The sequence below is a fragment of the Phallusia mammillata genome, chromosome 6, assembly GCF_965637545.1.
Source record: "Phallusia mammillata chromosome 6, kaPhaMamm4.hap1.1, whole genome shotgun sequence".
Classification (NCBI taxonomy): domain Eukaryota; kingdom Metazoa; phylum Chordata; class Ascidiacea; order Phlebobranchia; family Ascidiidae; genus Phallusia; species Phallusia mammillata.
The window spans coordinates 1,368,273-1,394,853 of NC_137257.1; the positions used below are offsets into that span (position 1 = coordinate 1,368,273).

The 26,581-nt window shown below is 36.1% G+C and overlaps 3 protein-coding genes and 1 long non-coding RNA gene across 5 annotated transcripts; 2 read left to right on the forward strand and 2 right to left on the reverse strand.

Moving 5' to 3' along the window:
- Positions 1-482: 482 nt before the first annotated feature.
- LOC145233656 (NACHT, LRR and PYD domains-containing protein 12-like) lies at positions 483-9,267 on the reverse strand. Its single transcript, XM_080098429.1, has 12 exons — positions 8,762-9,267; positions 8,306-8,383; positions 8,057-8,140; positions 7,809-7,889; positions 7,652-7,720; positions 7,439-7,553; positions 2,902-4,688; positions 2,518-2,679; positions 1,862-2,023; positions 1,604-1,765; positions 1,191-1,325; positions 483-836 (listed from the first exon to the last, which is right to left on the reverse strand). The coding sequence occupies exons 1-12, from the start codon at positions 9,227-9,229 to the stop codon at positions 816-818; spliced, it is 3,324 nt and encodes a 1,107-aa protein (XP_079954555.1). The 5' UTR covers positions 9,230-9,267; the 3' UTR covers positions 483-815.
- Positions 1,297-18,325, forward strand: LOC145233659 (dehydrogenase/reductase SDR family member 1-like). Of its 2 annotated transcripts, XM_080098434.1 has the most exons (9): positions 1,297-1,363; positions 12,608-12,755; positions 13,618-13,767; positions 14,195-14,274; positions 14,647-14,779; positions 14,900-15,034; positions 15,561-15,630; positions 15,693-15,773; positions 17,427-18,325. In XM_080098434.1, the coding sequence occupies exons 2-9, from the start codon at positions 12,609-12,611 to the stop codon at positions 17,594-17,596; spliced, it is 966 nt and encodes a 321-aa protein (XP_079954560.1). In that variant the 5' UTR covers positions 1,297-1,363; position 12,608; the 3' UTR covers positions 17,597-18,325. The 2 variants fall into 2 exon arrangements, with proteins under 2 accessions (XP_079954560.1, XP_079954561.1); XM_080098435.1 differs by lacking the exon at positions 1,297-1,363 and having other exon boundaries at positions 12,531-12,755.
- Positions 18,326-18,677: 352 nt separating this feature from the next.
- Positions 18,678-26,502, forward strand: LOC145233666 (uncharacterized). Its single transcript, XR_013861152.1, has 2 exons — positions 18,678-18,838; positions 19,554-26,502. It is a non-coding gene; the product is annotated as an uncharacterized LOC145233666 (long non-coding RNA).
- Positions 19,050-25,037, reverse strand: LOC145233657 (NACHT, LRR and PYD domains-containing protein 14-like). The gene is made up of 11 exons (XM_080098431.1): positions 24,567-25,037; positions 24,214-24,294; positions 23,948-24,016; positions 23,608-23,682; positions 23,259-23,373; positions 20,857-22,673; positions 20,485-20,646; positions 20,159-20,320; positions 19,903-20,064; positions 19,481-19,615; positions 19,050-19,123 (listed from the first exon to the last, which is right to left on the reverse strand). The coding sequence occupies exons 1-11, from the start codon at positions 25,035-25,037 to the stop codon at positions 19,103-19,105; spliced, it is 3,270 nt and encodes a 1,089-aa protein (XP_079954557.1). The 3' UTR covers positions 19,050-19,102.
- Positions 26,503-26,581: the final 79 nt, after the last annotated feature.

Genomic DNA, 26,581 nt, shown 5'->3' on the forward strand with positions numbered 1-26,581 from the left:
AAATAAACGTGTTTCGCATTTCAGAATTGTACAAATTGAAATATTTTTTTCCCCCACTTTTTCCACCCATATTGCTTTGTTTAGGCGTGGTTGAATTAACGATTCACAAAGTCTTATCTTAATTACAGTCTAAACCCACATCTTAATTACAGTCTAAAGCCGCATGCGGCCGCGGTGTAGAATTACTACCCTAAATACATGCTGTGAAGTTGTAACTTAGTGCTTGTTAAAAAGTAAAATTAAAATGACGTTTTCTGTTTGTATAGCTGAAAAATAATAAAGAACCAAGCTCAGAAGCGCCGAAAACTTGTTTCTAAGCAACTTTATTTTATGTACATGCATATGACATTTGAAATTATAATCACTTTAACATTTACAGTCATATTTTTTTAGTAGGCAAACCTAAAAGTTATTGTAGTTGACTAAATTGGTTTTGCACTGATAAAAAGTTGGATTTGTACACTACAGAAACCACTAGAGTATGATGCGTAAACATGATACAGCATGTAAAAGAAAAGTGTCGATGAATATTGAAGAACCATGAAATTTTTACACAGGTTGGTTCCTAAACAAAACATTGCAAACAATTTAAAAAGTACAATAAGCAAAATGGTACATGTTTTAAGTACAAAGACAGGGTGATGCATAAAAGCAGAAACTAAAGAAGCGCAAAACTAGGCTGGTATAAATCAAATAAAAGCATTTACATAAAAAATATTGACATGATTTACAAGCTAATGTACAAAATTAATGTAAACAATGTGTTGAAATTGAAGGGTGACTCTTTGTTGTCCGACATGCTGTATCCCTTGGCATTAGTATTCCACATTTATGTCCTACAAAGGAAAAAAAAGTATTACTCAAGTTGCTGTATGTACCTTATTTGCTCCAATGTAAGCCGTATGTAACAAAGTTAGGTACTATTGTTTGAGAACAATTCTTTATGTGGCTACATAGTGCAACTATTTGTCAACAATTGTTTGTCATGCAAATAATTTTACCCAACAGAACAGATTTTCACTTTGTATATAATGGCTACATGTAAAAACAATTTTGAATTTGAAGTAAATCAAAAAAGCCTGAATGTAAAAATAGTATTCATATGACACAAACATGTAAGCAGCACAAACAGTAAACACTTACAAGCAACAGCTTACAATCGAGTAGGCTCAATAAATAACAACACTTACTTTCAATAGTTCTTTTTGGGATGCATTCATGCTACAAAACACTAATCTCAGCGTTCCTATTTTTCCTTCACAGTGGGAAAATGCCTGAATTGCCTCCTCTCCAATTTTGTTTTCGGATAAATCCAACAAGTCCATCTGAAACAGCATAACATACAAAAAGGAATCCTAAATTGGTAATTAGTTTGTATTTGTAGAGTTGGTTTAATACCTTGTAATATGTGAAATTACTAGTCAAACTGGTAAAGATTAAACAAGCATATAAAGTAACTAAACTTGAACAGGCTTGAAATAAGTGTTATTAGCCTGATGGAAAAAAATGCACCTAAATATTGCAGTAAAACTAACAATATGTTCTGGTTTCCTAAATGTCAAAGAACCGAGAACTACACTTGTATAATAATATACCAACTTACTTGACTTGGTAGATTCTTGGCTTTTGTTGCAAGTATGGTTGTGCCCTCCTCAGTAATGTGGCACATAAGCAAGATAAGTTGCTTTATTTTGTGCAAACCTTCAGCTAGTGCAGCAGCTCCTTTGTTGCCCACTTTGTTTCCAGAAAGATTAAGGAGTTGCATCTTGAAATACAATCGAAACATAACTTAGACACACTCACAGTATTTTGCACTTGAAATGTAATCACACTAATGCTTAGGTTCAATATCCATACTTACCGAGCCATTTAGAAGCACCACATTTTGGGCTATTTTTTGCACCCCAACTTCTGTGATGTTGCAATTGTCCAAGTGTAGCTGTTGAATGTAGGGAATGCAGGGAGCAAGGAGTTCTGCTCCAACATCTGTCAGGTTGTTTTGGCCCAACTTAAGTTCTGTCATCTGAAAGGTAGGTGTGTCATACTTTTGGTGACTTTTATCGTAAAAATGCTCGTTTTCTACAAATATGCTGTAGAACGAAACTATACAGAATCACATGCACCGAAACGATTAAATTTGGGTTTGGCTAAAACACATTAAATCAACCGAATCATTTATGCCATCATGCGAAGTCAGAGGCTATGCTTTTTTTTCTACCAGGCAAACAATGGTGTTACCATAACAGAATACTTGTGTTTCAATATCATTTTACTTCTCTGGGTGTAAAGATATATTTTACACTTTAAATTTGTGTTTATAAATCATTCAGTTTTTACAAAGGTTTTGTTTCAGCCAAATAATTTTCTGCAATCCAGCTGAAACAAAATCTTTGTAAAACTAGCCAATTCAGCAAACCGAATATCTGGTACATCACCAATAATTAGTACTATTAATGCCCAATTCATACCAAGATCAGAAATAACTTGGGATCAAAAACTGAATAACTGCCAACTTACTGGATCATCCAACTCCAACAGTCTAGCAACAATTTTTGGCAATCCTTTCTGGGTGATGTTGCATTTATTAATGTGCAGATGTTTGACTGTTGTCACACAAGTTGAGATTGTATTTGCCCCTTCATCACCAAACTGAATGCCTGAAAGTTTGAGTTCCTCAAGCTAAGGTGAAATAAAAACAATATTAATCAACCTCCATACTTATTCTAACTGGAAAAGGTACAAAACTCGTTGTAAAACTGTTGTTTATCATCTTTATGTATTTTCATGTGAACAAACAAAATAAAGCAAGTAACAAACAAATTATACAAAACCCTTCTGCCTGCCTGATGCAAATCAACTTTTTGTAATAATCTAATGTTCCAGAATAGGAACCCATCTTACCTTTAATCCAGATCCGATTTCTAGTGCAAGTCTGGTAAAAGCATCGCCGATAAAGGTGCACCTGTTTTGCGTTCCACTTGTTGCTATGTTTATCCCTCTGATGCTCATGTTTTGGTTTTGAAAACCTCTCAAGAGATAGCAAAAACTAGCAACATCACTTGGCAGCAATGACCCTTGTAAGGTTATTGGTGTGGATACATATGTGGAACTTATGCCACTGATATACGCTTGCAACATGCTTTCATCTTGGGCTTCCAATAAAAGAGAGGAATATTCAAGTAATTTTTGAAAAACAGTGCCTGTTTGCAAACCTAACTTTTCCACAAATGAGTAAAGACATCTTTTTTTGGCCACCCATGCTTCTGAAGAAATCGGGATAACTGATTGCAGCTGGGTATAGACCTCACGATTACAAAGACCAAAAATAAACTTCAGCACAACGGCAGAGTTTCTAATCATATGGCCTTGCACATGCTGTTGAAACTCTGCAACGGACATAACCAAACAAAGGTAGACAGAAGCAAAATACTCTTGCCATATGAGGTGGGAAAAAAAGATCAACTGGTCACCTTGGAGAATGCTCATATTAAATCTCAAACCTTTGGACAGAGCCATTTGGAAAAATGCCTGGACTGTGCTGTAGTCTAGACCAACTTGCTTTAGGTCGCTTATTCTGAAAATGCACTGTTTGCTTAAAATACCAATCCAAGCAAGATTGGCAAACTTTTCCAGTTCCACCCCATTTCCTCGCATGTGATCAGTACTCACATAATCAATAAAGGTCATAGTCAAAAGGGATGTAAAAGTAAAAGATTCTGAAATTCTTGTTTTGTCATTAGCAAAATAGGAAAAGGCCATAATGCAGTAGATGGGAACATACCAATACAAAGAAAGATCAGGATGTTTATACAACATTGTTTTGAGATCTTTGTATGAATCACCACAAATCTGTTGACCGAGAATATCCTGGGACTCTTGGCTTAAGCCAAGGATTTGTAATAGAAAGGGTGGTCTAACTGGTGAGCGGAGTTGAAACATTTCAGCAGGACGAGAAGTAACTACTTTTCTGGCAAATGGCAAAATATGTCCAGACATTAAATTCAAAAGGATAAGTTCAGGCGATGCCTCGTCATAGATAGAAACTTTTGCGTATTGTGCATTAGAAAGTAATGCCTCATCAAATCCATCAATCACCACCAAGACGTTTTCATCTCCATTTACATACTCTAACAACGTATCATCCTGTTTCTTTGCAAATTTCCACTCTGGCAAGGCACTTCGTACAAGAAACTGAAGAACATTGCAATCTCTGGAGAAGTTAATCTCCCTCACAAAGAGATAGAAAAGAAAAGAAACAGATTTTAAAATTTGCTTAGACAATACTTGTTGGACTAACATTTTTGTAAAAGTTGTCTTGCCAATCCCTGCTTGACCTATGACACCAATGATGTTGTGATTACTCGTTTGCGATGTAGGAGCATTTCTTAGTTGTCGTCTGTTAATAACCACAGTTTGGGAATGTGTTGCTTTTTGTGATTCTGTATATGCCTGTAACTTCTCAAAAATCTCTTTTATTTTTATGTTTCCTGTGCTTTGACTAAACCTCTGTAAAAGCTTTTCTCGTTGTTGAAAGCTTGTTTCATAATTGTAGTTGTTGGCTTGCATAGGGGCATTTTCTGCAATCTCAAGCTGTGCCATTTCATAAACCTTCTTGATCTCTACGGCAGTTTCCAAGAACCTTGACCGGGCTTCTGCTTGAGACCAAAGGTCTTTCTTCAATTTTTCACCTTCAAAGAAAAAAAATAAAACATTACATTCATTAGTTATGTGTCTAAAGTGTATCTATAACAAGGTGCTTTTCACCAGGGTATTTAGCTATGTGTCAAATGGAGTTCGGTTCGATTTACCTTTTGCTACTTGTAAGGGTTCAGGTTTGGTTGAGGTTTTAGAAACAACTATTTTCGTTTTTTTGTTTTTTCAGGCAAATAAACTGACCCAAAAATCTAGCTTAACACCCAACACACTTAATGGTTTAACTCCATACTGATTCAGAAGTTGGGGTGCGGTTCTGGTTTACATTCCTACTTAAAACTTTTGTGTCCAACCATAGGTTTGACCTTACCAATGTCATTAAAAAGTAAAATAAGTTCTTTAAGGGACCTGCACACTTGTGCAAACAGTATTTATGGGTCCCCTTCCCTGAAGGGGACACATGTTGATTTTACTCGATTTGTTTGTTTGTTTTTCTTTTTTTTTCTACCCAAAGTTTGTCCACCCCACTTTGCCAAGAAATGTTTGATGGATTTGGATGAAATTTTCACAGATGGTAGATATAGTTATGTAGATGTGCCATTTGTTTTGTTTGACTCGATAGCCCCAGTGTTTACCCCACTAGCCCCCTAAAATGGGCAAATTTTGAACAATGTCCGAATTGGATGAAATTTGAAAAGTTTGTTCATTGTGCCATTTTAGGGCATCGTTTGTTGTGTTTTACCCTGTAGCCCCAATATTTACCCCACTAGACCCCTAAAATGGGTGATTTTTAAACAATGTCCCATTTAGATGAAATTTGGACAGTTTGTTCATTGTGCTTTTTTAGGGCATCGTTTGTTGTGTTTTACACTGTAGCCCCAATATTTACCCCAGTAGACCCCTAAAATGGGTGATTTTTTTAAACAATATCCGATTCGGATGAAATTTGGACAATTTGTTCATTGTGCTTTTTTAGGGCATCGTTTGTTGTGTTTTACACTGTAGCCCCAATATTTACCCCAGTAGACCCCTAAAATGGGTGATTTTTTTAAACAATATCCGATTCGGATGAAATTTGGACAGTTTGTTCATTGTGCTTTTTTAGGGCATCGTTTGTTGTTTTTTACACTGTAGCCCCAATATTTACCCCAGTAGACCCCTAAAATGGGTGATTTTTTTAAACAATGTCCGATTCGGATGAAATTTGGACAGTTTGTTCATTGTGCTTTTCTAGGGCATCGTTTGTTGTGTTTTACACTGTAGCCCCAATATTTACCCCAGTAGACCCCTAAAATGGGTGATTTTTTTAAACAATGTCCGATTCGGATGAAATTTGGACAGTTTCTTCATTATGCCATTTTAGGGCGTCAATTATTGTGTTTCACCATGTAGCCCAATATTTACTGCTTAAGCCACCTATTTTTTAAAAAACGTCCGATTTGGATGAATTTTTGATAGTTTTATGAATTTGGCATTTGTAGCTGTCGAATATTGTGTTTCACCCTGCAGCCCTATAATTTTCCCTACCAACCCCCCAAAATGTGTGAATTAATCAACAATACATTTTGACAGTTTGTATAATATGCTATTTTGAGATGTCAGTGTTTTATGCTATTTAGGCACACAAACTTATAACAATGTCTCAATTGCATGAGATTTAGACAGTTTGTACTTTACATAACTTTTTTTTTAGGAACACTACCAATCACTGTGTTTGACTTTATAGCACCGTTTCTTATGGTTGTCTGTTTACAACTTTGCGGTTTTGGGGACCCATGAGTTTCTGCCTGCAGAAACAAATCAAGATTATAAAAAATGTTGGCTAATATAGGACCCAATATAAATAAATATAGAGAATATATTACAGTTTGCAGAATAGGTTGTAGTGTATATGCTATAGTAAAATGTGCTAAGCCACCCTTCTACCGTAATTTTCCATGTATAATGCGCAAAATTTACTTAATTTATTGTCCTAAAATCTAGGGTGCGCATTATGCATGGGTACAACAAATTTTGAAGAAAATCTGCCTCGAAATAAAACTTTAAATCACACCTTTCTTCTTGTTTGTTGTCAATCGCGCATCACATTTAGCCATCCTGCCCAACACACTTAGTCAGTAAAATTCATAATTGACGACACATCGTTTGATGCGATGGTGCAATCCTTGATGGTGTGTTATTGTCAAATATTGCACACTGCCCATTTAGCGACAATGTAAATGGGGTGATATCATTGCCGATATGCAACGGATCGAACTAAAATTTTGTATATAAGTTTGAATTTAATTATTCTGATTTTTAGGTATTTTAATCTGATACATATTAAACTTCATTTGTGTTTTAAAAATAAAAATGTTCTCTGCAAGTATTAAGATCGGTTCCGCTTGAACGCGACCGGTAAGATCTCGTTTGCTGTCACACAATTCCTAAACATTTTTCGCTATTGAGTTTGCGAGCGCATGCGCAGTGATACTGACCGGCAGAATAACATCCGGTTGTTTCAAAAGATGATCTTTTTTCTGAAATATTTTTTTGTTTACGGATTTAAGAGTAAAAATTTGGGTGCGTATTATACATGGGTACAGGCTTTTTTCCAGCATCGACATGCCATTTTTAGGGTGCGTATTATACACGGGGGCGCACTATACTTGGAAAATTACGGTAGTTATTAATTAGTATATAGCATACAAATGTTTAAAACTAAACACTGATTTAACCATTGGTTTTGTTTATTATCAATTATCTTCTCTGGTCTAACTGTTTGCAAATTGATAAAGACACAAACCTAGAGCTCTAAAGTCCGGAAAATGAGCTTGGGGAGCAGTTATAGTAAGATGTTGGATAGTTTCTGCGTTAATGTTGGTTTGATCAGAAGCTGGGAGCTGGACTGTGCCCATTTTCTGCAAAATTGTAGTATTTCAAATCTCTTTAATTTAAAACATTATGTTTAAAGTTTTCACGGAAGTTTGTGTTAAAAAATAAACAGTTTGTGCTTTACCTTTAATGGTTCTGGTTCTTTTTTTCCCGGTTTCACTTGTGGTGCATTGGGTTTTACAATCTGTTTGGGCTGAAAACAAACATTGCATATGTGACAACAAATGTGGATAAAACTAATACTTTAGTGTAACACAAAACAATGTCAAATGTTAGTTTACCTGAGTTTCATTACGTGACTCTGCACTTGATGATGTAAATGGCTCTGTAGTCTGCAAACATATCTCCTGGGTTAAATCCATCTAAATGATATGATACAAAAAAATGTTATGTGTTTGTTATTTTGTTTTTGCAGTGGTGATTAGATGAGGTGTAGCAATGCTGGTCTTTTTTATAAACCATAAAATTTGAAATTTGGACAATATTAAAATATATTTTCATTAAAATTATAGTAATGTTGACTTTATACCACAGGTTGTTGTGCAGGTAATTGTTCAGTTTCTGATCCTTCATCCAATGCAGGTTGATCTTCAGTTTCTAGTAGTTGCTTCGGCTAATGTAAAAAACATTCGTTATCAAAGTAACATTATATTTATGCAGAGGTGCAGAAATGTACATGAATTTTTAACAAATTCTTTTTTAGTACTATAGAACTTTTGCATAAGCAGTCAAACCATTCATAACAAATAAACCTTCCAATTTACAATCTGCAAGTCACCTTGGTTTCATTTAGCACAGCTGGGTCTGGTGTCAGGGTTGTTTCAAGAGTCTGTGTACTTTCATCTATGGTTGAAGCCTGTATAAGTATGTAATTGCTCATGTAAACTATGACTTACGTACAACAAAACCATGGGATAATGCTTTTCACAAGTAGACTTTTTGTACTGATATAATTGTACAAAACTGTTTTCTATTATTCTACAATTCTATAGTGGTGTGACATAAAAAAATAATGACAAAGACAAAAAAACAGATGTAATTTCATATGGAAACTGATTGTTGTTCCGGTTTACATTCACCACTCAAAAAATCCAAATTTTATTAAGAATTGACACTAAAAATTCAAAAAACTTCTGTGCTATTCACCAATAAAATGCTTTAGTACGAAGTCAGTGATTACAGCAGAATTATAACCATCAGACCAGCGACATGTAAAAAAAATATGTGTTTTTACCCGATGGGCATTGTGTTTGATAAGTTGCATGATGTAGACTTGAGATTGAGACATCATCTGGACATACTCTTGAAGGCCAACAGATTCTGTTTTCATTTCAGTAACAGTTGTGTCTTCAATTATGCCACAATAAATTCCTGTTATTTGACTAACAGCTGAGATGCTGTCATTCATTTGCTGCAGTAGTTGCCGAGAGTGACATCGACTAAACAAACTAAATGAGGCTTGCTTATTTTTTGTGATCACATTAATTTTCAATTTCTGAGATCTTTTAAAACTGAACACAAAAGAGTCTTTTGACCAAAGTGTGATGTAGATTTGCTCCAGAATTTTTGCAGCAGTTCCATTATCCATATTCTGCAAATGTTCTGAAGACAACTCAAGAGCATAGGATGCATTTTCAGCTGCAGTCCCAGACAACTCGATCCAAAATGTGGAAATATCAAGCTTATCGGATTTTGTTGGCATGATTCAGTCCACAAGGCAATGCCTAAACTTTAAAAGTAAAAAAATATGATTCAGGGGTGCCGTTTTGCACTAAAAAGATATGCAGCAATTAAACTACTTGAAAAAAATCCACCTAGTTTAAAAAAACATGCACTAAATAAATCAGACTATATCTCTTAACCTAAACTACCGCACATGTGTTGTAAAGCAGGGGTCGGCAACCTTTTTTGCACTGCGGACCGCTTTTGAAATCAAAATTATACCGCGGACCGGTCATAAAAACAACTACAAATATTTAGCAATATAAACGCTTAAATTCATCCCCGAAATACATGAGCAAAATGTTCATAGCATTTACCCAGAAAAATTATACAGCCCGGTAACGAACTCCTCGTGGACCGATACCGGGCCGCGGGCCGGCGGTTGCTGACCGCTGTTGTAAAGTATACATAAACAACTTTAAAAAATATTTAAATTCAAACACACAAACAGGGCAGTTCTACTAAGCCAAAACACCAAATTAATTGAGTCCTCATCATACATCCAAATTATTAAACCAAAATTTCCTGGGTGCTGTTTTTGTTGTAGTAGCGTCAAATATTGCTGCAGAAATAAACTTAACAGCAAGCCTGTCAGCCTACGCTCCAGCCTGGCTAAATTTGACAAACCACACCTTTGTTAACTTTGTGATTAAAGCAAACACGCAGCAAGCGCAAATCTGTTTGTCGTCGCATGTTCGAAAGTGTTGTTTTCAAATAGGGTATTTCCCTAAAACAAACACATTCTGATCATTAAATACGGACGATAGCAATGTCTTTATTTATCATATTCAGGCAAGCTGCAGTTTCCTCGGTTATTATTTCTGTTGCAAATTGTTGGAGTCCTGTACTTATTACGCCACGCAGCGTTGCGCATTGAGACTCCATGAAGCGCGAAGAACAGTTACTTGTTTAACGTCAGCCACAATACAGGTGCGCTCTGTTGTGACGTTATGAAGCGTGAAGTAATTGAACGAAAATTGAAGTTTATTAGGAGTTCAACAACTCTCCCTCCTAACTAACACAAGCTCACAAAGACTTCGCAAGCTAACTGGGTATTTTGCGGAACCCCAATAAACAACAATTTTAAAAACAAACTGTAATGCAAGTATTAATAGAAAGTAAAGCATGCTTTTGCACTAACGCAGCACAATAATGTACTTGTGTTTCGGTCGGCTGTAATCTTCTCCTGTTGTCAAACCCAGTCACGCTGCCTTTAGCGTCACTATTTTCACAGCGAGATCCAAACCACTCAGGCCCTTTCTCTTTATCAGGTAACCGTGTATTTTTCCTGGCACAATAACATTTTTTGCTATGTTTGTTGCGTCAAGATGCACATGAACAAAATAGAATACAATAATGTAGTACGTAAATCGATACAATATTTTAACGAAATGTGACCTTATATTTAATCCTCTTTCACTGACACTGGTGGTTAGCTTGTAGGCCCCTCGAATGGTGCCACCAATGTTTTACCACCAGCCGTGTTTACTCACAATGCGCCAAACGGAGCCCCAGCCACATATGCTTTATAAAACAGTGTAGATGCAGAGCGTCCAGCCATTATCCAACATTTGTGTCCTCCACTTTTATGCGCTCCATAACGTTTTGACGTTGCGTAGCTATTTCCTGCTTGGTGATTGTTTTAGTGCAAGTGCTTCCAAATATCAATAGTTTGCTCGTAATGTTGCGAACTGAGGTTCTGTGGTTTTGTAATCGCATCTTTTTAACCCCGAGTAACATTAAATGTGAGAAAAAAAATGTTTCCTGAAGCTTGAAGTATTTGTGGTGCTGCGGGTAATGGGAGGCTGTGGAGTGGTTGAATGGATGTCATGAGGCAAAAATGCGGTTCAAAATAATTACAAGTCATTTGAGGTGTAAAACAATAGGCATCAGATTTCTTTAAGTGCTACTAAGCCTAACGGCTAATTGAGCTCAGCTGAAAAATTACATTTGAGACAAATCAAAAGTGCTTAATACGCAACAATGTGGTAACAGTTTAATTTTGCTAAAACGGAAATAAACTGAAAGAAACTGTAAAATAATTTAGTTTATTTTTGTGAAACAACGCATACTCTCCAAATTCGCTGAAGAATGGCGTTTGGATTGTTTAAATTGGCCAGAGTAACTTGTCGCATACCAATTATGAAAAGATTAAAAACGTGAAATATTTGTTTCCTGAAGCGTGGATTAACGCCTTAGGCGAGGCTGTGATTTGGTTGAGTTGAAAATAGTCGCAAGCGTTTTATTAACTCTTATCAGCATGAGGACAGTCGAAATTCTATTAATAAACCGCAAGATGATTGCTAAGTTTTAGGGCAGAAACTTAGCCGTTGGCCGAATGGTCCAGGGCAGTGGTTCCCAAACTGTGGGCCATGGCCCAGTACTAGGCCACCAAGACATTTTCATTGGGCCACAGAGCCATTTGAACAGATTCTACTGTTTTGTTATAGTGTAGATATTATGCGCTTTGTTTTGAAAAACATAATATTTGGAAAGAATTCCGAATCTTGTAGCCAAATTTCAGGAGCATATATCTCATTAAAATAAATTGGTAGAAACCATTTCCCTGTTTTTGAGTTATTTTTTTGTTTGTGCCCAAATTTACAGCACGTGGTGAGCCACGAATCGCTATTAAAATATACATTTGGGCCACAGACCAAAAAAGTTTGGGAACCCCTGGTCCAGGGCGTCTGACCTATATTCAGACATAAAATATGATCGAGATTCGGCAAAAAATAGAGATGTTTCCTATAATTAGTTAAGATAAACATAAATCCATAACTGGGATCAGCCCTGAAGCGTTCATGCAGACCAGCGATCATGGAATACTCACTTATATATCATAGCTTGGCAGGCCTAAAAGGCGTGATACCGAAACAGCCGGCCACCAAGCATTTACGGCAAGGCTATGTCAATTGCTCAGCAATTTGCTAAACCAGCAATTATTGACATAAATCAGCAATTTGCTGAGTCAGCAATTATTGCAATGGTAAAAGCCTATGCTCTGTTGTGTCACCTTTTGGAAATTAGCCGGCCTGTCTGTGAGTTCCTGTGTTATTAGATTTTCCGACGGACACAGCGCTCTATAAAATCGTAGCGAAATTACAACCAATAAAACGTCATTTGTTGAGTGGTCAGCATAGAGTTGGTTTTAGCCAAAAAGTTAATAATTGTTTAAAGTCGTGTCACCTATCCGATTACCGATTGCAGTATACTATCTGTAGAGCAGTAACGTTGATACCCACTTTTGAAATAAGTTTATGTTTTTATGGCTTAGAATCGACTATGTAGTCTGTTGTACGAGAGGAACAAAAATATTTTGAACAAGTTAGAAACTGCATTCGAGTGTTCTCGACAGAATGCCGTATCTGAAAGGGAAGGTGTGTTTGGTAACTGGAGCATCGCGTGGAATTGGCAGAGGAATTGCTCTTCAGTTGGTTACTAATGGAGCGACTTGTTACATCACAGGAAGAGATCTGGAAAAGCTTAATCTTGTGAAAGAAGAGGTAAAAAGTTTTTATTTCTATACATCAGGGGTCGGCAACCCACGGGACGCGACCAGGGTTGGCACGCGAGGTGATTTTTGTTGGCACGACAACCGATTTGCGTCTTTATATTGAAGTACCAATTTAACCTGTTACATTGCTTGTTGTAGTTTTTATCATGACACTGTCGTAAAACCCAGCCTTCATGCACAAAACTCTCTTTAAGGTCACCTGGCACAAACCACTATTACCCACAAAAATGTAGGCACGCGAAGCCATTTCCACATGGAAATAACAAGTAAATCGGCACGCTCTGTTCAAAAAGGTTGCCGACCTCTGCTATAGATGCACAACATCGGCTAAATTTTTGCTTGGCCAAACTTTCGATTCGCGATTTTATTCGACAAACACATCGATTTCCTGATACGAACTCAGTCGTGCGCTAAGCGTTTGACATGAGTTTTACTACCAGACAAACACAACAGAATAATGTGTCAGAATGTGGAGACTAACCAAGAAACTAAATAATGGGTATGTTGGGTATTGTACGTTCTTACAATGCAGTGGTTCCCAAACGGTGCGCCCTGGAAGGTAGCAAGGTTGAGTCGAGTTTACTTTGCTTGGCGTAAGAAAACATAGCGACACAATTGCACTAAAACAATCACCAAGCCGGAAATAGCTGCGCAACGTTAAAACGTTATGGGGCGCAAAAAAGTGAAGGCCACAATTGGTGGATACGCGCCGGACCGCTACACGTATATTATGATTATATATAGACTATTACACAGTTAATATTTTTGCCCTGGGGTACAAAAAAAATCGAGCAACACTGTGGTAATATTTTACCAAACTTCTTGCATAATCGTATGCGTTCTATTTACAGGCAATAAACAGAGAAGCTTGTGGCAAATGCAATCCAGTTCAATGCGATCACAGTAATGATGATCAGGTCGAAGAATTGTTCAACTTAATCGCGAAAGAAAACGGCGGTGGCCTTGATCTGCTTGTTAACAACGCCTACTCAGCTATTAAAGTAATTATGGCTTTTCAACTTTTATTTTATTTTATTTTTCTTATTGTCGGCATAGCATGTTTTTTTTACTGTACAGATGACAACAGTGATTGTTGAAACGTCTTTTGGTTTCGAAGTACAGAAAACCTCGGTTAATCCGGATCCGTTTTGACCCAAAAAATGTCCGGATTAGACGAAGATTCGGATTAACCGATGTTGATTAGTTAAAGCCTTACCACATTACAAATCATTTGTACCTTAAGTTATTGTCCGAATTAGTCGACGATTCGGATTATCCGAATCCAGTTTAACCGAGGTCTACTGTGTTTATTATATATAAGCTCTTGATCGGCAGTGATTTTAATTTGTTTTTATCTCAAACGTTTGTGTCACAGGTTTAGTGCAATTTTTCAACACAAACAATTGATAAAAAACAAGTTTCTTTCAGTGGATGATCGACAACGCGAACAAATCCTTCTGGGATCAATCAATAGACGGGTGGGATAAAATCAACAACGTCGGGCTAAGGTACTAAGGTTCAACATGCAACAATAAGTGTTTAGGGACTTAAAAAACTTTGGTGGAAAATTTTGAAGCTCCAAAATGCTCTCAAGTCAACGATTGCTTTTGTTCAAAATGGTTTGGCCAAACATCATGATAAGAAATAATTAATGATACTACGCCAGGTCAGGCCAATTGAAGGCGTTATACAGAATCAGCCGGTCACCAAAGATTTCCACATGGCATGCCAAGGCATAGAAGATTTATCTAGCTATTTGAGCCGAAATATTTGTCGTTAAACTTATGAACAGATCCGTGTAAAGTTTTCTAATGATTTTGAAACATATAGCAGTTTATTTAAGCCGCTAAATGAGTGCTATAGTTTGGTTTCTATTGCAGAAACAACTACTTATGTTCAGTGTACGCTGCTCGGTTGATGGTCAAGCAGAGAAAAGGATTAATTGTCAACATCAGCTCAGTTGGTGCGGTGGTTTATTTCAAAACACCGGCTTATGGGATTGGAAAACTAGCAGTACGTAATGTTTGTAACGTTTTTACGCAGTATTTTGAAAAAGTGTTTTCTTCTACTTTCAAAAACACCAATTTATGATTGTAGAAAAAACAACATTTGATTTTTTTTGCCTGTTTGCAGCAAGACCGGATGGCAAAGGATTGCGGCATGGATTTAGAAAAATTCAACGTTGCTTTTGTATCTGTCTGGCCTGGACCGGTTCGTACTAAGACTGTCGTCGACTCAATGGATGAATTCTGTAACGGATCAGAATCAGTTGAGTATTGGTGAATCAGAATTGTAAATCGGGCCGGGTTTGTTTTAAGGTATCTTTTTAATATGTGCTGTTCGCAGAGCTTGCGCTAGGTAAAGGGTTTAAGTCGGGCCAGGATTGGGCTTAGGTTTTAGGCTTAAACAGGCTTCTCAAAAACGATTCAGGTTCTGGCCGGGTTTTGGGCTCGAACTTCAGGCTCACTTACTTGTTATTCATAATTTTAAAAGCAAAGTGTTAAAGATCTCCTTTATTGCTACAAACTACAAACGAACATGAGGAAAATAACGGTCTAAATAGACGTAAAAAGCTACATGCTCATGCCACCTTGAGTGATTTGAGGTGCCACATCAGTTGCACCGGTTTATAACATATTAAGTCACATTAAAAAATGATAAACAGTTTACATTTATAATCAGGTCTGTTCCACACACGAACAGGTATCTAACAAAAAGGCATTTAAAGTGTGTTTCGGAACAGTTGGAAAATTTCCTAATAAGTATTTAATCCTAGCTTAATATATGTTTTAAGTTTCAGTGGTTGATTGAACACGGCGAAACAACAGAGTTTACTGGAAAGTGTATTGCAAGTCTTCTTGTCGGTAAATAATGAATGTTCTTAACCAATAACAAAATAGTATTAATCCCTAAATTACATACTTAGATCCTGACATTATGAAGCGAAGTGGGCAAGTTTTGCTTGCAACTGACATCGCTGAAGAATATGGATTGAAAGACGTTGATGGTATGAACACAAAGCCCCTGAATAAGTTTGAATTTAATTAGAATTAAGAATCGACTGACAACTATAAAAAATGCAATTGTTCGCGCACAATTGTAATGCCTTTTGTCTTGTCTGTGATGTCACAAGTTGTCTTAGGATAATTGTTAAGCGTAATTTTGCATAACTAGCTAAAATCCTGCAATTAACTTTCGTTTTTCTGAAATACTCATTCCAGCTAAAGGACCGCGAGCCCTCGAAATAATGGCAAACCGTTTTGAAAAAATAATGAAAAAGTTGTCCATGAATATATAAATAAAATATGAAAACAATCTTTCTTCCTACGAAGGTTAAAGCTGAATGTGGCGATGTAAATAACTTTTTTACTATACCGATTCCTGTTGTCGTTGTCGGGCCGAGTTTACATATCGAAGCAACGTTGGAAGTTGAAACGTTGTGGAGCGCAAAAAGAGGGCACAATAGCTGCTCCTACCACGCGTCCTCTTTTTGGAGGACTTATGTTCTTTTTAAACAAAAATCTTGTTGTTCTTCGAGGACAATCAAAAATATGGTAGGCGTACGGCAGGGGTCTCCAACACGCGGCCCGCGGGCCACATGTGGCCCGCCAAGCAATTTTCCGTGGCCCGCGGCGTTATTAGCAGATGAAAAACTAAATTATTATCTTGTAAAATTTAAAGGATGTGTTCGTTTTACCCTTCAAGTATTTCGCAATTCAAAATCATACATCACTAAGTTAAAAATACCAAATTTAACCTTTGTGATACATTATTATTATTGTGATGAAATAATGCAATCTTATTGATCATCAAAGCGTGAAGTTAAAATCCGTTAAGTTTTTTGTGTTCACTATTTTTGTTTCCTTTAAGTCCGGGAAGGCCAACCAACATTTTGTTGACACTTATGTTGGTCGCATTGACTTTCAGATGCCTATAGGCCAGTGGTTTCCAAACCATTTCATTTACATAACAGACGTTTCGTAATTTTCCGCGGTCCACGATAAATTAACAGCTAAAACTAATTAAACAGCTTAAGCTGCTAAAAGTAATTTAAACTTTTACCACTACAGCTTTAGGATTTATTTTACCTAAATGTTATCAATTGGCTACGCATATCAATGATCTAAGAGCGGGTTGTGACATCACAGACAAAACTACGATATGGAATTATGCGCAAACAATTGCTTTCTTTGTTGATTTTCATGAAATAAAAAGCATTGATGAACACGCAAGTAAGATTGTAAAGTCATGAGCTCTTGAAGGTCAACGAAAATAACGCCATTAGCCACCAAGGAACCATGAACTATCTAGTTTGGAAACATCTGGCGTAGAGTGTCAATTCCACAGTAATGTAACCACATATTTTTCTATGATTGGTAGCGTGCAGTATAAAGGTCTTTAAGAACATTTTGACATGTAAGACTACAGGTGGCCCGCGGCCTCTAGAAAATTTGAAAATTGGCCCGGGACAACCGTTGAGTTGGAGACCCCTGGCCTACGGTATATTCTAAAGCGTTATATGCGACCAAACCTCACAAGAAAACATGTTCGGTGCTCAGTGAGAAAATAAAAGGACGAAATGCAGTTTGCACTGTAGCCTACATAACGGTTATGCACCTTGGAAATTTTAGCATTTTTTATTTAAGTTATATACTAACAGGTAGAACACCGCTCAGTGTGAGAAGTGTACAATCAATTTTGGTTGGATTCGTCGGCGTTTGGTTGGCTCCCTACATTCCAAACTTCCTCAAAATACCGGCCTGGCTATTCATGGCCCTTGCCAGGACGGCAAAAAACATTCAGTCGAAACAAGACAGCAGATATGCGTGATTATTGTCAATTTGCCACCCTCAGATGATATTTTTTTAATAATTTGTTTCAATTTTTTCGTTCCATTTTAGGCAGGTAAAACAATATTTTTGGCGTTGCCTACTGTGGGGATGGCTATATGCAGTAGTGGGATTTAAATTTGTTGTCAGTCGGTTATATCACAAAAGTTATGTTTTTTAGCCGATTCTGTTAAAAAAAAGATGTCCGTTGACAGTAACCAGTAATCCAAACCGGTTCGTTGATCTTATAAAATTTCGTAAGACGGTTCTAAAGAACCGGTGCAAACTGGCTGAATCCCACAGCCTATATGTACAGCGTCAATTTGAAACAGACGAACATTACTTTTTCACACCCAAGCAACTTTTATATTGAAAATCATTGTCGGAATTGTGCGTTTTCCCTCATCCATTTATAATCCCGCGTATTTTTGATCACGTTTTGCTGTAGCAAAATTTGTTTTGTTTTTCTGTCTTGTATTGCTGTGTAGTAACGAATTTCTAACGTCAAGAAAGAACTATATTACCAAAAAAGCAACATCATGCCGCATCGTCAAAAAAGTTGTTGCCACATGTGACATCAGTTTTAGTGGGCTGGAATAATTTGGTCTAAATCAGTGGTTCTCAATATTACTGTATGTCGCAGCCGCTTTAAAAGTCGCAAGTAACCATGAAAGAAAAACAGAACAAAGTACATAACATACCACCCTAAAGCGCAAAATAAAAGTGTTTTGACATTTCAGGCGATTACAAATTGAAATAGTTTTCTTTTAAGTCATTCTGAGATGCCAGATTTGTTTAGGCATGATTGAGTTAATCATGCACGTCTCATGTCAGCATGCGATCCTGAGAGCCACGGTTTAGAATTACTAGCCTAAATACATGCTGTGAAGTTGTAACTTAGTGCTTGTTAAGAAGTAAAATTTAAATTACGTTTTCTATTTGTATATCTGAAAATTAAAAAAGAATCAAGCTCAGAAGCGCTGAAAACTTGTTTCTAAGCAACTTTATTTTTATGTGCATGAACATGTGTATGACATTTGAAATTATAATCACTTTAACATGTACAGTGCTAATTTTTTTAGTGAACGAACCAAAAAGTTTTTGTAATTTACTAAGTTGGCTCTGCACTGATTTGAAATGGATATGTACAATACAGAAACAATTAGAATATGATGCATAAACATGATACAGCATATAAAGGAAAAATGTCGATTGATGAATATTGAAGAAAGTCTATACACAGGTTCGTTTCTAAACAAGACATTGCAAACAATTTGTACAATAAGCGAAAAGGTACATGTTTTTACAAAGTACAAACAAAGACAGGGTTATGCATCAAAGCAGAAACTGAAGAAGTGCACAACTAGGCTGGCTAAAAAAACATATAAAAGCATTTACATAAAAAATATTGACATGATTTACAAGCTAATGTTCAAAATTAAATGTAAGCAATGTGTTGAAATGGAAGGGTGATTTTTTGTTGTCCGACATGCTGTATCCCTCGGCATTAGTATTCCACATTTATGTCCTACAATGGAAAAAAAAGTATTACTCAAGTTGCTGTATATACCTTATTTGCTCCAATGTAAGCCATATGTCACAAAGTTAGGTACTATTGTTTAAGAACAATTCTTTATATGGCTACATAGTGCAACTATTTGTCAACAATTGTTTGTCACGCAAATAATTATACCTTTATAACAGAACAGATTTTCACTTTGTATATAATGGCTACATGTAAAAACAATTTTGAATTTGAAGTAAATCAAAAAGCCGGAATGTAAAAATAGTATTCATTTGACACAAACATTTAAGCAGCACAAACAGTTAACACTTACAAGCAACGGCTTACAATCAAGTAGGCTCAATAAATAACAACACTTACTTTCAATAGTTCTTTTTGGGATGCATTCATGCCACAAAACACTAGTTTCAGTGTTCTTATTTTTTCTTTGCAGTGGGAAAATGCCTGAACTGCCTCCTCATCAATTCTGTTTTCGGATAAATCCAACAAGTCCATCTGAAACAGCATAACATGCAACAAGAAACCCTAAATTGGTAATCAGTTTGTATTTATAGAGTTGGTTTAATATCTTGCATGTAAAATTACTGCAAGCCTTTTATTTTCATGCACAAACTGGTAAAGATTTAACAAACGCATAAGGTTAAGGTAACTAATAAAACAAGGCTTATTATGTTCAGGACAAAAGGGCACCTAAATGTTGCAGTAGAACTAACAATATGTTATAGTTTCCTGAATGTCAAAGAACTGAGAACTACACATGTTTTAATGATATGCTATCTTACTTGACTTGGTAGATTCTTGGCTTTTGTTGCAAGTACGGTTGAGCCCTCCTCAGTTATGTTGCACATAAGCAAGATAAGTTGCTTTATTTTGTGCAAGCCTTCAGCTAGAGCAGCAGCTCCTTTGTTGCCCACTTTGTTTCCAGAAAGATTAAGAAGTTGAATCTTTAAATACAATGAAATACAACTTAAGTACACTCGAGACATTTTTTCAAGAAATGAAATCCCACTAATGCTTGAATTCAATATCTGTATTTACCCAGCCTTTTAATAGCACCACATTTTGGGCTATTGTTTGCACACCAACTTCTGTGATGTTACAAGTGTCCAAGTGTAGCTGTTGAATGTACGGAATACAGGGAGCAAGAAGTTCTGCTCCAACATCTGTCAGCTTGTTTTGACCCAGCTTAAGTTCTGTCATCTAAAACATGCAATAACAAGCGTCTTTGGGTTATTTTGGAATTTTGCGCAACTTGAAAGGACAAAAAGTACAAGTAGAGTAATGATTAGCATTAAACTTTTATTTCACGACTATATCAGAACTCAATCTTGGGATCAAAAACTATTCTGTAACCACATACTTACTGGATCATCCAACTCCAACAATCTATCAACAATTTTTGGCAATCCTTTCTGGGTGATGTTGCATTTATTAATGTGCAGTTGTTTCACTGTGGCAACACAAGTTGAGATTGCATTTGCCCCTTCATCACCAAATTGAATGCCTGAAAGTTTGAGTTCCCCAAGCTAAGGTAAAATGAAATTTATTTTGGTCAATATGCTTTGATATTCTGTCAGAACATATGCAGTAAAATCTACTGAGCTGTTTGTAAAAAAAAATTTGCACTGCAAAAAAATAAAAAACTCATCAATCCTTAAAAAAACCTTTAACTGCCTAATTGAGCGATTGTGAAACTTTCATAAAAAAGCCATTATAGGCAAGAGGACTTAAATTACCTTTAATCCAGATCCGATTTCTAGTGCCAGCCTGGTAAAGGAATCATCAATAAAGGTACACAGAATATGTTGTCTGTGTGTTGCTATGTTTATTCCTCTGATGTTCATGTTTTGGTTTTGAAAACCTCTCAAAAGATAGGAAAAACTAGCAACATCACTGGGAAGCAGGGACCCTTCCAAAGTTATTGGAGTTGAGTCATATTTGGAGCCAATTCCAGCAATAAAAGCCTGAAGCATATTTTCATCTTGGGCTTCAAGCAAAAGAGAGGCATATTCTAGCAGTTTCTGAAAAGTACAATCTGGTTTGGAACCTAACTTTTTCACATATGCATAAAGCAATCTTTTTTTAGCCACCCATGCTTCTGACAAAACTGAGGTAACAGATAGCAGTTGGGAGAAGACCTCACGATTACAAAGACCAAAAATGAACTTCAACACAACAGCAGAGTGTGTAAACTGGTCATTTTGGAAATGCTGTTGAAACTCATCAACGGGCATAATCAGAAAAAGGTAGATAGAAGCAAAATACTCTTGCCATATAAGATGGGAGAAAAAGATCAACTGGTCACCTTGAAGAATGCTCATTTTATAGCGAATGCTTTTGGACAGGGTCATCTGAAGAAATGCCTGAACTGTGCTGTAGTCTAGACCGACTTGCTTGAGGTGACGTATTCTAAAAATACACTTTTTGTCCAATACACCAATCCAAGCAAGATTGGCAAACTTTTCCAATTCCACCTCTTTTTGTCGCATGTGGTCAGTGCTCACATAATCAATTAAGGTCATAGTCAAGAGGGATGTGAAAGTAAAAGATTCTGAAATTCTTGTTTTGTCGTTAGCAAAATAAGAGAAAGCCATGATGCAATAGATTGGAACATACCAATACAGAGAAAGATCAGGATTTTTGTACAACTTCATTTTCAGATCTTTGTACTTTTCACCACAAATCTGTTGACCAAGAAAATCTTGAGACTCTTTGCTTAAGCCAAGAATTTTTAATAGAAAGGCTGGTCGAACATAGGGGTCAAGATTAAACATTTCAGCAGGACGAGAAGTAATCACCTTTTTGGCTAATGGTAAAAAATTTCCAGACATTAAATTTAGAAGAATTAGTTTAGGAGATGTCGTATCATAAATTGAAACATTTGCATAAGAAACATTGGAAAGTACTGCCTCATCAAATCCATCGATCACAACCAAAACATCTTCATCTGTGTTTATTTGTTTTATCAATGCATGATCACACTCTTCTGTAAATTTCCACTCTGGCAAAGCACTTCGTACAAGAAACTGAAGAACATTGCAATCTCTAGAGAAGTCAATCTCCCTCACAAAGAGATAGAAGAGAAAAGACACAGATTCAGGAAGTTTGCCAGACAGTGCTTGTTGTATCAACATCTTTGTAAATGTAGTCTTGCCAATCCCTGCTTGACCTATTACACCAATGATATTGGGATTGGGTAGTGGGGGGTAGTACTGTGGGATAGTACTTATGGTTGTGACAAATGAAACATTTCGAATGATTTGTGGAGAATGAACAGATTGGTAAGTATTGGCCTCTTTTAATTTTGCATATTCCTTTGACTTAATAAATATTTCATTTATTAATATGTTGCCTGCACACTCACTAAACCTCTCTAAGAGCTGCTTGCGGTTTTGAATACTTGTTTCATAGTTATAGCCATTGGTTTGCATTTGGGCATTTTCTGCAATCTCAAGTCGTGCCATTTCATAGGTCCTCTTAATCTCTAAAGGACATTCCAAGTAACTTGACCTGATTTCAGCTTGGGTCCAAAGTTCTTTCTTCATCTTGTCTCCTTAAAACCATAAAAACAACACATGCTACGAATGTAACAGAAATTATCATAAAAAATTCCCTTGTTGAGTGTGCTAAAAACCATAGCTTTCCCTATTTGCATCTTTTGACAGACCTGATGTAAGCTAATGTTGTTAAGTTCCCTTCTAATTTTTCAATACAGTTGTAGAAGATGTGAAAGCAAACAAACAAGATTAAATGAGCTATTTAAAGGATTGTTTAAAGATTTAGGGATTGGGTACACAAGCTTAGGTCATTAGCATATTTCAAGCTTCATTGGAAGGTAGTGGTGTGTCTGCAATCAATCTTATGTAAGAAAGGCAACATCACAAAGTCATATAGCAGGGTATTATGCTTTACTGAAACCATCTGTTCATTACAGTTTGTGTGCATTTGATCAGTGCCAGATAGTTTTTACTTCCACCTTTAAACAGCTTTAACCAGTTACAGCAAGCTTATATATTGAGCATTCGGTGAAAAGTATTCATAGTATATCTTTTGTGTTAACGAGTTCATTAGTTTTGTTTTACATGACATAATCTGTTTCAGATCCAATAAATTTGTTTGCACAAATAAGAATACAAACCTAGAGCCCTAAAATCCAAAAAATGACTTCGGGGAACTGTTATGTTGAGATGGTGCACAGTTCTTGCATTAATGTTGGTCAGCTCGCAAGGTTGGGACTGCAATGTGCTATTTTCCTGCAACATTTTTCGCTTTTCTTTTTACTTTTATAATAATAATTCATGTGTTTCATAGCACACTAGGATAGTTTGTTAAATATTTAAATCAAATAAAATACAATGGATTAAATTTTTTGGTGAACAAAGTTTTAAGTTAAGTTCTGTGTTTTTCAAAAATCTATATCACTATGCTTTTAAGAAAATACTCATCTAATTTTGAACAAATAATGTTTTGTTAAATATGTTTTCTACCTGAGATGTTCCTGGCTGAGCATCGGTTGTTTCTATCTTTTTACGTTTTGCATGTGGTGCTTGGAATTCTTCTGTCTGTATAAGATAAAAAACAATTATCTCACATGTAAGAACCAATGCTTCGAAACTAGAAGTTTTCTCTGACAGGAACACAGCATTTAACAAGATACAGTGCTGTTTTCTGTGCTGTGACACACATGAGCTATTGCACTTTAATTTAGGATAAATTTTAACTAAACGAATGTATAACTTGCATTAAAATTTTTACACTTACTTATAACATCCCAAGTTATGTGTGTTATCCAAGTACCACAGTGTAACAGATTTTTTTTATTTTTACCTCAGTTTCACCAAGTGATACCGTTGCTGGTGATGTGGCCTGTACACTTCCAACTGGTGTTATTTCCAACTACACAATATTACATTTCATTTTTTTCTCTTCCTCAGTTTAAGATAAAGCATACATGATCATTAATTAGGCAACAAAGTTCTTCTTGAGAAATTTTGCAGTGTACTTCTAAAACTATATGCTTTAATCTAACAAAATAAATAAAAAAACTCCTTAAATATTCTGTGTATAACTATGTGTTAACTTGCATAATATACCTGAGTTTGTATTGTGGCTGGTGCAGTTTCTGTTTCTGCACCTGTTGTTGGTTTACCTGGATACTTTAGTCTTGGTTTGGACTAAAAGTAAAGCAACGTTAGTTACCTGTGAACAACAAACAAAAATACAAATAAGATTTCTTAAAACTAAATTCATGCTAAAACAACTCAAAGCTTAAAAATCCGCTTCTGTCTAAGCTATTCAAGAATGCAAACTAATTTTTGTTGTTAGTAACTAAATACTTCAATAATGTGTCATTTTGATTTGAACCAACAAAAGAAATACTAAAGGGTCCTCTTTTTGTCGAGTGCTTTTAATGATAAGAAAACATGTCTTGTTTGTTTGTTTTTACCCTGTGAGCATCTTCTTTAAGCTGCATAATGTTGAGTTGGGACTGAGTAATCATTTCATCATACTCTTGGTTGCTGAGAGAATCTGTTTTCATCTCCTTGATGGTTGTGCTCTCGATTGTGCCACAATCAATTCCAGTGATTTGAGTAACAGCTGAAATACTATCGTTTAATTGCTGTTTCAGTTGTTGAGAATGACATCGACTAAACAAGCTAAACGAGACTTGCTTATTTTTTGTGATAACTTTAATTTTCATTTTCTGAGATCTTGTGAAATCAAGAACAAATGACTCTCTCGACCACAGTGTGATGTAGATTTGCTCAAGAATTTTTGCAGCAGTTTCCAGATTTACATTTGGCAAATGTTCAGAAGATGTTGTTGACACCTCAAGAGCATAGGAAGCATTTTCAGCTGCAGTCCCAGACAACTCGATCCAAAAGGTGGAAACATCAAGCTTATCTGATTTTGCCATTATTCAGCAAATTCAAAAAAGTAAAAACTTCTAGAAGAAAATAAAATATGATTTGGTCTTTTTTGCACTTGAACGACAGATCACCAATTAAACTACTTTTAAGAATGTATTTAATTTAACTAAAACCATGCACCTGTATCGGACCTTGGACTTTTCATTTAAAACATATCGGACTTTGGACTTTTTAATTCAAAACATTTTAATTCGTATAATTGTCGTGTCATATTGTCCCGGTCTCAAACTCGGTCAAACCTCACCTTTCTTCTACACAAAAGCTTGACCGCCAGTTAAACCTGTTTTACTTATTACTGCTTAAGGCTATCGTTTTATCATCCCCTTACGTGTTAACAGTAACCCACGTATTACTCGGCCTCCAGCCATGTTATATGTGACACTTCTATAAGCAATTTAAACAATAATTACGGTTTAGAACACAGTTAATCTTTTCGGGCGTACGTTTTTATAACTATGCCGCATAACAACTATATGACCTGAACGCTATAAAGACCGACGTGTTTCAAACTAAAAGTCAGTCATCTAGAGTTATCATAAGAGTGACTAGTGACTAGAGTACGCATTAGAATTGATGTCTCACAGTTGATTCGTGCGAGGTGACTTTTGTGTTGCGTGTTTAGCCGCAAGAGGCGCTTTCGTGGCATGCTTTATTGAAATATAATGTGGGAACGTTAAATCAGTTTGCGTCTTTTTAGGTTTAGTTAAGCAGCATTAGTTTGATTATTAGAGTCAGATAAACGGAGTGTTTAATTGTCTACCCACTGGGTCAGTACACACCAAACAAAAAGATAATATCGGTCATCCTGAATTATCACACAAGGGTCGTAAAATATCCATACACAACATTTAAACATCGTCGAAATTATACCCACCAAACAAAAGTCAGTTCTGCTAAGTCAATACACTAAATCAATGTCCATATCAAACATCCAAATTATTAGACCAAAATTCCGTTGCATAAATTTTCTTGGTGCTGTTTTTCATTTATTAACGTTAAATATTGCTACAGAGCTAAACCTTACACTAAGCCTGTCAACCTACGCTTTTAGCCTGGCCAAATCCACCACACCTTCGTTAGCTTTGTGAAAAAGGCAAGCACAAATCTGTTTATTGTCACTATGTCGTCGAAAGTGTGGTTTTTACTTAGGGTATTTCCCTAAAACAAACACATTCTCATCACAAAACACTGATGGTATAAACCCTGGATTGCGCTACTGGCCGTCACGGTTGAAGCAAATTGAAGCGTAATGGCGGCTGAAAAGGAAGCCCCAAAAATGCATTGCGGGCAATGGGGAGAGAGTGGAAAAATGACGATAATTTTTGTTTTAGGCATTTTTATAGCGATTTTTGCAGATATGATTTGTAGATTAATAGGACGCATGTATTCGAGTGTGTAATAACCTATAAATATGCGTAGATTGACTGTGATGTGTATTAGTGTAGGTGTACTGGATATACGTTATTAAGTTAGTGTTGAAATAAATCATTACTAAGTGGAAATAAATGTTTTATTATGCAATATAAGTGGT